Here is a 15,663-nt window from a genome sequence, read left to right as displayed (position 1 = left end):
ATAAATCGAGAGACGGACAGAGAAACAGAACAGATTTTCCATCTGTTTTGCAGTAACATTTGAATCCCTGTTTATGACAGCAGCATATTTTCAAGTCCAGCGAGTAAAATTGTGCCTACCAAACAAATTTCATCTGTGTGGCTGTTTGCTTTGGAAGTTTAGTCATTTTAAATTGAATCTACATTACAAAGCACCATAGCTGCAGATGCATGCCCCGGTGTTTGAACGCAAGTAAATTGCACATCAATAACATCAAAATGAATCCGCTTTGTATTTTAATAAACACTCAGTGTATCACACCATGACCACATAACACAGCGTTATAAACTTAAGTCTACTAACATGGTGTGCATAAAAATAAACTTTCAATCATATGCATGCACATGAAGCTAGACTATGATTTATTATGTAACGTTTTGTGGTTGCATTTTTTTTATGTTTAAAGGGGCACTCCACTATTTTTGAAATTATGCCAATTTTACAGCTCCCCTACAGTTAAACATTTGAAGAGTTTTGTTGCATTTTTTTTAATTGTTCAGAAATCTCATTTTTTGGTTGTGCATTCCAATTAATTTCAATGCAACTGCAGTTGGTTTGTTTTGATTTAAACCTTCATAACTTAAAAAATACAGCTAAGTAGCACCATAAAACAAAATAATAACATGATAACATAATAATAAACATGTTTTGACAAAAATGTTAAAAACTGGATTTATCTAGTTTTGCAACGAAACTCTTCATTTGATTTTTTTACCTTTTTGGAATCCATTCACCTGATCTCTGGGTCTGGCGCTACCACTTTTAGCATAGCTTAGCATAATCCATTGAATCTGATTAGACCATTAGCATTGCGCTAAAAAATAACTAAAGAGTAAATAATCAAGGACTTTGCTGCCGTAACATGGCTGCAGGAGGCGCAATGATATTACGCAGCAGCCGAAAATAGTCCCCTTAGTAACTTTCAATGGCAGGGGACTATTTTCGGGCAGTTCGTAATATCACTACACCTGCTGCAGCCATGTTACAGCATCAAAGTCCTTGATTACTACTCTAGAATAAGAGTATAGTCCTAACCATATCTGCCTAGAAAATCGCAACTTTTAACTTTCTGTCGGTCTTAGTACACAATGTAACTACAGAAGAGTCAAGTTTTAAGTGGGAAAAATATCTAAACTCTTTGGTTGTTTTTTAGCGCGATGCTAATGGTCTAATCAGATTCAATGGATTATGCTAAGCTATGCTAAAAATGCTAGCGCCAGACCCAGAGATCAGCTGAACGGATTCCAAAACGGTAAAAATCAAATGTTTAACTCTAGGGGGGCTGGAAAATGAACATATTTTCAAAAAAAGTGAAGTGTCCCTTTAAAGTTGGTTAAGCATGCCCTTCTCCAGAAGTTCATGTAAACCAATACCAATATAAAAGACACATAGGTAGCGGCATCCAAAAATGAGTGTCTAACCACGTACACATCTGTCAGGGGGAGGTAAATCAAAGACAAACGGGGGAAAGTTTTAGTCTACCCATTCTTGAAAAATGCTCTCCCGTGCTCAGATACTCATAAACAATGGAGCTACAGAAACAGAGGGGTCTTACAAGCGACCAATCACCAATGCCAGCAGAACAAAGACCTGAGACAGAGCTTTGAATGGCTGCTGGTAAAAAAAGGTGGGGTGCGGAGAAAGGGCACTTATTCAAAAGGCAAGCAATTTTAGTCCCCCTTCGGTGCTCAACGTGGGTGTGGGTGAGTGTCAAAGGGTAAGACTGAGAGAAAGGTTTCTGGTGGAGGTGTTAGTTTCATTCTACTCTCTCTCTCTTTTTTGGACAAAGCAGACACTGAAGTCTTTGTTCTTAGAAACCTGTTGGCATGGATGCTTATTGCTCGGGGAGAAGAAACAAAAAATACAAGGAAACTACATTATTGCGGCTTTGTTTTTCTTCACCGCAGCCCTGACATTGGTTGCTTCTGACAGTAATAGGGGACCGACGGGAGTCGATATACAACATCTACTTCCGTTTATCGAATTTCCGTGGTCCCAAGCCGAATTTAGCACTTTGCAATAATGTCTTAAACTCCCTTCAAAGACTCTAAAACAAGATGGATGCCGTGTGATCCCCTGAAAAGGGGTCTCCATGACAACCACGAGGAACCTCCACCTCATCTCCCTTTGAGGAGTAATACGCAACCTTTTGACAAGTCTCAAAAAGATAAATGGGTTAGCAAAAGTCTTCAGCGAACTGAGGAATAGATAATAACCCACCGCAGGTCCTGAGGTGTAAAACGCCGCATCCCACAAAGAAATTAATCGAGTCGAACCCCAGAGTGTGCCCACGCAAGTTGAGCAGCACTGGAATCTTGGCATGACTAATTGAGGTGCCACAATTCATCCATCCAAAACTCATTTATCCAATGGCCAAGACTCTCCTCCCTTTTTTAATGGGAAATATATGCACAGGGACCGCCCGGAATGTGAAATCATTTACAGTCATCCGTTGCAGGTATCCAGGCGAGTTTACCTCCTCCCCTATCCGTGTACCTGTAAGCAAACCCCAGACGTCTCTCCTTATCGGAGCAAAACAGCCCCTCGGATGCAATCAAATCACTGCCCTTTAAACCACCAGGGTAGAAAGGACCATCAGCAAAACTGGTGTAACAAATAGCACAGTAACTTAAAATGGTATACAGAAAAACAAAAACATTTTGCTACTTGACATAATCTAATACTAACCACAGACTTGTCAAAGCCCACACACAGACCCTGTTGCTTTTCATGCCTCATACATTTATTTACAATAAACAAATAGATAAATAATATAGTAATAGATGCGCAATAGTTGTAAATTGTTGTTATATTGAAGTTTAGGTTAAAGTGCCGATTAAAGTGTGCCAGAACAATTACACCTGCTCTCGTGCCGCACGCGCAAAATGTGTCACGACAGGCAGGCCACACCTTGCGTAACATGGCGTATACTAAAACAAGGGATACAGGTTACGGTTAGTCACTCTTTTAAGTTTACTAAAATAACCCGGATAAACAAATAGGCTGTAGAAAACATTCGTTCAGTTCATGTTTATCTGTAAACAGCATGCAAATGACAACCGCACGTTCAAAATAACAACAGTAAAACGTGCACGCGAATTCGGACAGACCAGACAGCGATTAACCCACAAGTTACTGTGTCACATTACCTTGACTGGATAGCAGATAGACGGCGAGCAGCAGGCAACAGTTTCTCATCGTTAGGTCGCCCATTCCGCTTGTGTAAGCCCACGCAATCCGGTGGAGGTTAAAAACAATCCGTGAAACTTTACCGCGAAATCTCTTTCACTTTACCACGCGAGCGCGGTGTTGAGGTTTCGCTCGTCAGATCGGGAGCTCAATCTGTACGGTCTTCTCCGTCCGTCCGTCCCGCGTATATCAACAGCTCAAAGCTCCTCCTCGTGAGGACTCGTGTGTAGTGTACAGGTATGTTTATACTGTATGTTTATGTGAGCCTGATAGTGATACGCGCGGGCTGTGCGAGCTCTGCTTCACGCGAAGCGCTGGTTCTTCTGATCAAAACCTGGCAAGCGCGCATAGAATTGGTTGTGATGATGTCATTGTAATCGTCACGTCTTAGTTTTTAACTTGTGTATCGACTAATATTCATTAGGAAGGACTGGATTTACAGGTTTCACAAGAAGCGTTTCCGCGTGGACGTAACTCTTTGATGATTTATTTGGCATATATTGCCATCACAATGTCTTATATTTACGCCTTTAGTCGCCTTTACAATGAATGTAGTCTGTCAGAATCTTTAAATAGGATTACATATCCAAAGAGATTTACTGTGCATTCAAGCTAATTTGCGAGTACGTAATTTGCTCCCAAGGATTCGAACCCATGAGCTTTGCGCTACCAACGCAAGGCTCTATCAATTATGCTACATCTGATATGTTGCAAGAAACAAAAAATATAAAAGTGCACTACTTTAAAGCATGTAATCCGTACTATTTACGTAGGCTATCGCATTATCTCTGCGTAGTTCTCAATCTAAGTGGACTCCTGCTGCTATATCTGTTTGAGTGTCAACAAAATGCGACTTAGTCAAAAGCATAATGAACAGAAATGAGGGACAAGATTGATGAATTCAAGTGTGCTCGGCATCATCTCTTCTGGGAATGGGTTGCATACTAATTACTGACCTCGCTGTGCCATCTATTGACAAGTGTGCGCAATTACGCGCCTGCATTCATCGGCATGCAATGCGCGTCAACGTGTCCCTGACTTTTAAATCTCTGTCAGGAAACGCAGCGTCCCCTCGATTATTCATAGTTAGTTGTGTTTGAAATGAAAGAAAACGTATCAGGCAAACTTTGATGCTGGCTTGACAAAGTTTCAAAGCAACCCTGAAGGTTGCATGGACCCCTACAGCTTTAAGAGTTGAAAATAATACTCCCAAAGTAACAATCACAATTTTCATTTCTTCATAAGTAGACAAAATCTTTTTGTCATAGTTTCTGGGGTGAAATCAAGAATCGGGATCATTACCTAATATAGGAGCTTGATCCTGCCTGCTGCTAAAGATTCACCTTCCCACAGTTCAGCTGTAACCCTGCTCTAACACACCTGCTGTAATTTACACGAGAACCACATGACCTTGATTAGAAACTCGTCATTAGTGTGTAATTAGCGCTAAACTGCAGGAAGGTACATCCACGAGTGGTTTGAGCACACCTGAAATACAATAAACCTTCCCAATGTTAAAGCATATCTTTGGGTGATATTATTTACATGCACTGCTTTTCTTTGCAAAGCTGAAAATGATTAATTTAGTGAATAGGGCAGTGCCCAAATGTGGTGTCCTTTATACAACTGACATTTTCACTTCAATACTTTATTAAAGTGTTGCATGCATGTTGCATTGATGTGTCTGAAGAAATCAAGGAGGTATTTGGTAAAAACTGGCATGCAAAAACACGTGCAAAGTTTACAAATACATTGCCCAGGACCATGATTACAAAATATAACCACAAAAGAGGGTCAACTACTATTAAAAACAATTAAAATTGTAGCCAGTGTAGGCTTAAATACCGCTGAGCATTTTGTTTTATGCATTTTTTGTATATTTGAATAAATCCCAGATTCCCTAATATTGTTTTTGCCAAATTATTTTGTCCAGTAAATTAAACAACCTTTAAAGCTTATTGTTTTGTACCATAAACTTAATATTTTGATGGCTTAATCTAACCTAAGGGGGCATTAAAGCAAATATTGTACAAATATTCCCCTAGATATCACTTTTGCCCACTATTATACATTAGTACCAAGCCTTCGCTTCTTCTCGAAGTATTTCGACCCTGCTCCAGCACACCCAGCGGTAATCTTAAGATAATAAAAAAACAAAAAACATTTTTGATAAACTGTTTTAGTTGGGTTTGAATAGATTTGACAAATTATGAATTGTGGTGGGTCACCCTAAACAGCACGGATGGAAGGACAGATAGAAAGACAGTTAAAGAATGAAAGAAAGAAAGAAGATCATTGCAGGTAGACATCAGCACACCATGGAGGTGGGTCACCATGGACAGGCTGACAGACGGATAGAAAGACAGCAAAAAATAGATAGAAGATTATTCGAGCTATCCATCAGGACACCATGGACAGAGAGACAGATGGACAGAGATAGATATACAGAAAGATAGATGAATAGACAGACAGACAGACAGATAGACATTGGAGGTATCCATCAGGACACCATGGAAGTGAGTCACCCTGCACGGACACACAGACTGATGGATAGATAGATAGATAGATAGATAGATAGATAGATAGATAGATAGATAAAAAGACGATCATTGGAGGTATCAGGACACCATTGAGGTGGGTCAACATGGACGGGTGGACAGAGATAGATAGACCCCCCAGACATCACAACACCCGCTCCACCCAGCGGCAATCTTAAAATAAACAAAAAACATTTTTGATAAACGGTTTTAGCTGGGTTTGAATAGATTTGACACAAATTATGAATGAAGGTGGTGGTTCACCCTGAACAGCACGGACGGACGGACAGATAGAAAGACAGTTAAAGAAAGAAAGAAAGAAGATCATTGCAGGTAGCCATCAGTACACCATGGAGGAGGGTCACCATGGCCGGGCGGATAGATAGATAGATAGATAGATAGATAGATAGATAGATAGATAGATAGATAGATAGATAGATAGATAGATAGATAGACAGACAGACAGACAGACAGACAATCAGACAGACAGATAGATAGATATTGGAGGTATCCATCAGGACACAATGGAGGTGGGCCACCGTGAACGGACAGACAAGATGGATAGACAGACAGTGATAGACACCATGGAGGTGAGACACCATGGACAGACAGACCAACTGATGGACAGACAGCAAAAGATAGACAGACAGATAGAAATGAAGAAAGAAAGAAGATTATGGCTGGTATCCATCAGGACACCATGGAGATGAGTCACCATGGGCGGGTGGACAGAGAGATGGATAGACAGAGATAGATATACAGACAGATAGATGAATAGATAGATAGATATTGGAGGTATCCATCAGGACACAATAGAGGTGGGCCACCGTAAACAGACAGACAAGACGGACAGACAGACAGCGAAAGATAGGTAGACAGACAGAGAAAAAAAGAAGATCATTGGAGGTATTCATCAGGACACCATGGAGGTGGGTCACCATGGAGGGACAGACAGACTGATGGTGGATGGACAGATATAGATAGATAGATAGATAGATAGATAGATAGATAGATAGATAGACAGACAGACAGACAGACAGACAGACAGACAGACAGACAGACAGACAGACAGACAGACAGACAGACAGACAGACAGATAGATAGATAGATAGATATTGGAGGTATCCATCAGGACACAATGGAGGTGGGCCACCGTGAACGGACAGACAAGATAGATGGACAGACAGCGATAGACACAATGGAGGTGAGACACCATGGACAGACAGACCGACTGATGGACAGACAGCAAAAGATAGACAGACAGACAGAAAGAAATGAAAATTATTACTGGTATCCATCAGGACAACATGGAGATGGGTCACCATGGGCAGGTGGACAGAGAGATGGATGAACAGAGATAGATATACAGACAGATAGATGAATAGATAGACATTGGAGGTATCCATCAGGACGCAATAGAGGTGGGCCACCGTAAACGGACAGACAAGACGGACAGACAGACAGCAATAGATAGGTAGACAGACAGAAAAAAAGAAGATCATTGGAGGTATCCATCAGGACACCATGAAGGTGGGTCACCATGGAGGGACAGACAGACTGATGGTTGATGGACAGATATAGATAGATAGATAGATAGATAGATAGATAGATAGATAGATAGATAGATAGATAGATAGATAGATAGATAGATAGATAGATAGATAGATAGATAGATAGATAGATAGATAGATATCCATCAGGACACCATGGAGATTAGATAGATAGATAGGTAGATAGGTAGACAGGTAGATAGATAGATAGATAGATAGATAGATAGATAGATAGATAGACAGACAGACAGACAGACAGACAGACAGACAGACAGACAGACAGACAGACAGATAGATATCCATAGGTATCAACCAGGACACCATGGATATGAGTCACCATGGACAGGTGGACAGAGAGATGGATGGACAGAGATAGATATACAGACAGATAGAAAGATAGATAGACATTGGAAGTATCCATCAGGAAACAATAGACAGACAGCGATAGATAGGTAGACAGACAGAGAAAGAAAGAAGATCATTGGAGGTATCCATCAGGACACCATGGAGGTGGGTCACCATGGACGGACAGGCAGACATAGGTAGACACAGACAGACAGACAGATAGATAAAGAAAGAAGATATTTGTAGGTATTCATCAGGAAACCATTTGCAGAATTTCTGGGAGTAGAGATCTTTAATAAAGAGTCGTGTGAACTATAGGCGTGTTTTTATAGAGAGATTCAGCCATAATCACATCTTCAACCCCTGACCCTCAAATGCATTTTTTCCACTTCACAGAAAATTCAATGAGAGGTTAGACGACTTGCGATTATGATATTACCTAATGGTACTCAACCCTCTCCTGCGGCTGCATCCAGAATAACCCTTAATGCATCTGAGTCACAGTCATTCGGTACACAGGAAACAACAATTGAGTCCTATTATGATCTTATGTATTTTCCTACTTGGACTAGGTGTGTTCGTTGATGTGTATGTCATCTGAGCCAAAAATGTACACCTTTTTGGGACACCCCTCCAAATCATTGAGTTCAGGTGTGTCAATCACTTCCATGGCCTCAGGTGTATAAAATCACACCCAAGCATGCAGACAGCTTTCACAAACATCTGTGAAAGAATGAGTTGTTCTCAGGAGCTCAGTAAATTTAAGCGTGGTACAGTGATAGGTTGCCACCTGTGCAATAAGTCAATTCGTGAAATTTCCTCACTACTGAATATTCCACTGTCAACTGTTAGTAATATTATAACAAAATAGAAGCAATTGGGAGAAACAGCCACAAAGTGGTAGGCCATGTAAAATTACAGAGCAGGGTCAGCACATGCTAAGGCACACAGTGGGCAGAAGTCGGTAACTTTCTCCAAAGTCAATTACTACAGACGTTCAAACTCCATGTGGCTTTCAGATTAGCTCAAGAACAGTGCGTAGACAGCTTCATGGAATGGGTTTCCATGGTCGAACAACTGCATCCAAGCCAAGTTGGATACTAGCGTTGGATGCAGTGGTGTAAAGCACGCTGCTACTGGACTCTGGAGCGATGTGTTCTCTGGAGCGCAGAATCTTCTCTGTCTGGCAATCCGATGGACAAGTCTGAGTTTGATGATTGCCAGGAAAGCGGTACTTGCCTGACTGCATTGTGCCAAGTGTAAAGTTTGGTAGAGGGGGGATTATGGTGTTGGGTTGTTTTTCAGGGGTTGGGCTTGGCCCCCTTAGTTCCAGTGAAAGGAACCCTTAATGCTTCATCATACCAAGACATTTATGCTCCCAACTTTGTGGGAAAAGTTTGGGGATGGCCCCTTCCTGTTCTAACATGACTGTGCACCAGTGCACAAAGCAAGGTCCATAAAGACATGGATGAGCGAGTCTGGGGTGCGTTTCCCAAACAACGATGCAACTCGCTGCTGAACGACCATAGTACGATGCATCGTTGGAGAAACGTACAACCTTGTCACGACTGTTTCCCGAAAGCATAGTAACTTTGTCGCACATTTGTCGTTTGAACCATGTTGGTTTAAGAACATAGTTGGGAGGTGAAGTACTAATTAATCTGTGCAAATCGATTTAATGTCAGATTATTATTATAAATAACATTTATTGCATCGGAAGACTGATTTTGTTAACGTGATTTAGGGGCTGTCCACACGGAGACGCGTATCACTGTATACGTATAAATTTGTTATCGTATTGGCGTTTCATCCACACGGACCCGGTGTTTTGGAAGACTGAATCCGCTATTTTTTGAAACCGGGTCCTAAAGTGGATAAATCTGAAACCGACACCCTTGCGGTTTCGTCTGTACAGCCAATCTGTATATTTTGTGAAGCGAAAACGTCATCACATCACGTGTCGGAAGCGTCACACGTAACAGCAACAACAATAACGGCGGACTACGTGATTGTGTTCGTGCTACAGAAGCTACTAAAGCCTACTAGCTTTATTACAGCAAAATCTATTGCTTCTATGCAATTGTGGTGAGCAACAAGCGATAATGGACAACACCATACGTTGGTTATGCGCATGCTCAAAGTCTTCTTCTCCGTGTATAGTGTATATCTATGGCAGAATTACAGCGCCCCATACTGGTCCGGCTTATATACTACACCGCTTTTAGTCTGTTTCAGTGGTTTTGTGTTTACGGATTATTTTTTTAGAGCAAGGAAAAAAATTGATCGGATAGGGAATGCACCGGCTGTGTGTTGACATAGCCTTAGTTATCTGTTGTTTATTTTTAAGATATTTAATTCATGCGCAAGGTTCCTCTTACGTCACTCCTCCCAGGGATTCCCCAGGGTCTTAAAGCTCCTAATGCTGTGCACATGCGCCATTTTCAAATGCAGTGCTTTCATTCTGTTTACAAATTTAAAGTTATAAAATAAAATTGTAATATATTTAGAATGATGGATATAGATGGTAATACATGTTTTTTGCTTATTTTGTTCAAAAGCATGATCAACGTAAGTCTACATATGATAATAACAAGGAATGATGCTTCTAACGACAGGCTGTCGTTCCAACGACACAAGTTAGCGATGCAGTTTGCGAATGTTCGTTTAAAGGTGGTTTCGGGAAACACCAAATCGTTTAACGATGTTAGTAACGATGGAACTTACGATGTTCGTTGGCTAACGAAGTCCTGACCTCAACCCAACAGAACATCTTTGGGATGAATTAGAGCGGAGACTACGAGCAAGGCCTTCTCGTCCAACATCAGTGTCTGACCTTACAAATGTGCTTGAAGAAGAATGGTTTCCTTAAGAACTTCTAAACCTTATAGAAAGTCTTCCAAGAAGAGCTAAAGCTGTTATAGCTGCAAAAGGTGGGCTAACTCCATATTAAACCCTATGGATTAAGAATGGGATGTCATTCAGGTTCTACTGCATATAAAGGCAGGCATCCCAAAACTTTTGGCAATATAGCGTAGCTTGAACTGTTATCCACTGACCTAAATGCTTTTAAGAATCACCAACGGTTGGCACTAATGATACGTTTTCAAGCATTCAGTGTCTCTATCTACAGCACAATGTCTTAACTGCTCCAACAGCATGGCATGAAGTCAAATCCTGACAGCTTTTAAAAATGGCCGGAATCCTCCTCCGCACAAACACACAGACGCTTCACCCCTCTGTCCAAGCTTTTTGAGAGATTGTACCTTAGCTCAGGCCAGCAGGCTCAGATTGATTAAGCTCAGCAGCTGCTTTAATGTGATCATGTATCAGTGGCCCGTCGACACCTTTACAGCCATAACTCTAACGCTTTGACAGACTGATTAATACTATGAAGTATCCATCCCCCTTTCTTACTGTGGATTTTTCCTTTTCCCACTGTTGTTACCTCATTCCCTTCATTATTACAGTATATCTTAAGACTTCATTAAACTGACCTACCTAAGTGTGGCTTTGCTAATGGCACTTCAGCGGGGTTCCAGATAATACACTATGATTAAACACATTAAAGGGCCAAGTAGGCTTACACCCCACAAAAGAAAGCTCGTACGTTCTGCATGAACTAGTACGAGCTTCAAACGCACACACACTGTAAATGTCTCAGTTAATTTCCTTCAATGTCTTACTTTGTTCCTAACACCCTCAATTTTTTCCTAAGACATCTTTAATACCTCACTTTTCAGTGTACTGTTCCATTTATCATAATTTTCTATATTCACATCTTGATTACTGTTATATCAAGCACTTTGTTTTGCTGCTGGTTTGTGGTTTTTTTCACTTGATCTTGAAACTGGGAGTTTGTGTGTGCTTGTTCAGGTTTGGGTATACTTCTAAGTGCCACAATTTGAAAGAAATATAGGGATTGATGAGTCTATACGTTTTAATTTAGCTCTAGATTTTAAAGCGTACCCTGGCTATATATGTGACTATATGTATGGCGTAAGTCTTCAATCAGTGGATTGTAAAATGGGGTAAAACCAGTGGCGGCTCTTGACTGCCCTTCCAAGGGGCGCAATTTCAAAATATGTGTTTGTTGCATCATGTGAACCATGTGCATCACGTGTTTTGTCAAAATAAGTGCCTGATGAACACGCGTCAAAACTGTTTATGATAAAACAGACGCTCACATTCACAAAATACACGCAAGACACTCCCTTAACAGTAAACTCTGATTACGCATGAGATTATGCGAGTATCTGGCAAATGCGAGGGTCTCTTTTATCATGAACCTTTTAGATGCATCTGCAACAGGCACTTAATTTGACAAGACAGGTGATACACATGGTTCATTTGACGCGCCGAACGCATATTTTGATATCACGAACTATACACATGATGGGCTACATACATATTTTGACAAACTTTGCATCATGCGCCCTCAAAAAAAGTCACTGGCCGCCACTGTGTAAAACAGAAGATGAGTGTTATCAATGCACACAGACAGTAGGTGGCGGTATGTAGTCTTGACACCTGCATGCCATTAAAAATACAAAAACATTTTTAGTTAAGCCCTTTCGATATGAACCAGAGAGTAACATAAATGATAAAAAATACAGAAAACATACAAATAGACGAAGCCGGTGATGGGCAGTACTCCAACATATAGTGCACATGCACTTTTGCCAACCCGAGTTTGGCCCTGTCCCAAATGGCGCATTTTATGTGAACTTTTGTTCTCGTGGCCTTAAATTGGTCTATGAGTTTGTAGGATGACCCATCTGTCATTTTAACACTCCGAAGTGTGCTCACAGCCCCCCCTTTCCACCCTTGATCCAGTCTTTGGCGCCATCTGCACTGCTGAAGGCTTCCTTACAGAAGTCCTTGCAAAAGAGCAATCAGACGAATCAGACGATGGATCAGAGGAGTTCACACTTCTCTTCCTATTTCCGGTGTGACGCTCGAATCCCAAAATACGACTTCTGGTGCGCCCTTGTGGACTCATGTCAAGGGTGCCTAAGGTCTGCCCTACATGATGTCATCAAAGTGTGGACTGGACTCCACAAGTCTGGAAAGTCCACAAGTCTGGAGTGTACCATTTGGGACAGGGCCTTTCAATTCTGGCTCAAGGTCCTTTGCCAATCCAGTACCCCTCTCTACCATCTGTACTTCCCTGTACTCTCATTACATTACTATTTATTAAATAAATGCCAAAAAATTGCTTAAAAAAGAAAGCATACAAATGGAAGATGAACAAAATAAAGACGGTCTGAAAGGTAAGCAGGTGGGAGTGGGGAGTAAGGGGTTGCGCACACCAAAACTCTTAAACGCAGCTGAAAACGTCTGGAGGACGCAGACCCCCACACCCCCTAAAACATCCCTGCATGAAAAACTATAGATACCATAGTATAAACAGTACTAGTTAAATTTAGCAACAGCCATTACACATCAACGACCCAAAATGAACTATGCCAGAAACATATTGGCGGCCCCCACAGCTTAAAATTAGTATTACATGTTGGGATTTTTTAAAGGAACAGTATGTAAGAAATTAATATCAATGAATCATAAAATGGCCCTGATATGTCACTAGACATTAAGAAATCATTTCCATTTCAAATACTTATATCACTGACAACAGTGGTCTGGCCAGGATATTGTCATTAAAAGTGGAGTTGCAGCCCTCAACTGATGTTTATGTTGTCATGTTGTGTATTGGCCACCTGTTGTGTGATTGCAGTACCGGTTTTTGCCACAAGTTTTGTGATTGCAGTACCAGTTTTGGCCACAATCCTACATACTGTTTCTTTAAGTATAGGCCTAGTACAAATATGTAATGTGTTTCTATCCATGGATTTTAGTATAAGAAGGCAAATAAAAGAACTTTTTAGATGTCTCCATATATAAAAACACTTGAATCAGTTCATCAGCTTGTTAGTGTGTTAATAAAGGGGCCTGATGAGTGAAATAAGGTGTTTCATATAAGGAGACATCAAAAACATTCTGGGAGGGGGACTGAGGAGCTTCCTGTGCTAAAATAAAACAGCGAATGTGCTGAGAAGGTGTCGCATGTATGCGCTCTCTCACATTTCATTGAATTTTCCCATTCGTATCTCCTGATGAGTCTTCTGTGCGCTACGTGTGTATATTTGTTGTTTTGTGCAAGTTTCCTCTCAGTACAAAATGCCACACGTACACACACACATACACAATGAGCAGTTCGCTCTGGTCGGCTCACATCCTCTCAACACCCCGCCATATATAACTCAGCCTCAGGGATGCAAACAACATTCGGAAAAGGGGATTAAATGCGAGAGTGTGAAAAAATAGCAGGAACTGAATGTGTGAAGTGTGAAGCAGTAAAGGTTGTTAGCTATGTCTCATTTCCTTTTAATAGAATAGTTCTCTCTCACCTATATATTTAACATCACATAGGAATGCATTATGGAAATATAAAAGGAAAGAGATCAAAAATAAAGCCATCCTGACCAAAACCAACAGAGACTACTTAGCGTCTTTATTTCTCACCTACATTGTCAGAAATAAAGGTACAAAAGCTGTCACTAAATTAGACAGTGTCCTTTTAAGAAGTACAACTCTATACCTAAAGAGTGCATATTAGTACCTTAAAGGTGCATATTGGTTCCAAATGTATACATATCTGTACCAAAATGGTACTTTCTCCACACCATTCCAGCATCTATGGCTACATATATTCATGGCAAGAACCGGTTAATCCATAAACAAGTTGATCCACACAAGATAATCCATACATAGGTTAGGGGAGGAGCAATTTGGTATCTCCAATTCACCTAACTTGCACTTTCTTGCCCTTTGTGTCAGCTTTTTGTTCGACCAATAAACTCCATTAGTTTCTTTCTTTTGGCATTGTTTGTAATATTGCAATGCCTCCTTGGGTGATTCTCACGAAAACTTGGTTTTAAAAATGTCAAGCATGAAAATGTAAAATTGCTTAAATTTACTTTTTTTCCCACCAGACATTGAAAAACAAAGTCTGGAGTAAATGGGAACATTAATTTAAAAACTTTTACTTATCATTTAACACTTTTTGTAACATAATTTAAAAAATTAGTCCTAAAAAATCTAATTACCGCAACAGTCAGAAAACATCAACACTGACATATTTACAAAATGACATGACAAACCTGAAAGAACATAATTTGGAGATTCTGCACATGCATTTAAAATCAAAGTATTATGCTTCTATTAATTAAATTAACATTTAATAAGCATCTGTTGCGGTAATGATAATCAAAATGTCGTGTTAGCATTCTGACAAGACAATATTTCAAATTAACTGTAAAAAATGATCTTACCTGGTAGCCATCTTGAAGTAACTGGTCCATGTGCTTGGTCACTCAAAACCAAACTTTATTAAAATTCTGTATGTGTGCTTAAACTGTTCTCAAAAAGTGTTGCGGAGGATGAGAACATCAGGCATGGACACATTATTTTCCTAATTTTTCTTCATTATTATTATACATGAATATTCAGTAAATATTTTTTCTGTCATCTAAAGTAGTCTAGCAAAACATCCATTTATTTTTTTCCTTAATATTTTTGTGTTAATTTGATTAAATTACAACATAACGCATGTTCAAACACAGCCGGACACATTGCGGTAATGAGAATTTCAGCAGAAAATGAGATAAAATTTCCAATTATAAATTCTTATGTTGAAATCACACATTGTGCAAGGTAGAACACAGTATTGTGTTAATTCTGATGCTTTTTAATGTTACTATATTACACATTTTAAAGCTAAAATCATTAGTGCCGTGGTGTTTCAATGGTTTCCCTTAAACTTCTTTTATGACTGACTGTGTCTAACTTTCCCCCATAAGCTATGTGGTCCAGTCTTTCTTTGTTCATATATAAATGTAAATATACAAGACATCTGATTCTGCGCTGATCTCAAGCTCTGTTAAAATCTTCTGAAGTTTGAAAGACAACTTGTGAACAATGACATGGTCCTCTGGGTATTTCTT

General features: G+C 40.1%; 1 protein-coding gene across 4 annotated transcripts in view; it reads right to left on the bottom strand.

Moving 5' to 3' along the window:
• Nucleotides 1-15,663, bottom strand: part of pvrl2l (PVR cell adhesion molecule related 2 like) — a 204,684-nt gene that overhangs the window by 182,313 nt on the left and 6,708 nt on the right. The window contains exon 1 of one of the 4 annotated variants that reach the window (XM_073858550.1): nt 4,531-4,636. The exons of 2 other annotated variants lie outside the window; for them this stretch is intronic. Coding sequence is in view for 1 of the 2 variants with exons in the window: in XM_073858548.1 (XP_073714649.1) it covers nt 3,189-3,252 (64 nt within the window). In the remaining variant the exon portion in view is untranslated. Of the gene's footprint in view, nt 1-3,188; nt 3,601-4,530; nt 4,637-15,663 lie in introns of those variants that run through there. One more of the 4 variants, XM_073858548.1, reaches the window with a different exon arrangement.

The sequence above is a fragment of the Misgurnus anguillicaudatus genome, chromosome 20, assembly GCF_027580225.2.
Source record: "Misgurnus anguillicaudatus chromosome 20, ASM2758022v2, whole genome shotgun sequence".
NCBI lineage: Eukaryota > Metazoa > Chordata > Actinopteri > Cypriniformes > Cobitidae > Misgurnus > Misgurnus anguillicaudatus.
The sequence above is the reverse complement of the archived record's forward strand: the minus strand, read 5'-3'. Positions and strand labels throughout refer to the sequence as shown.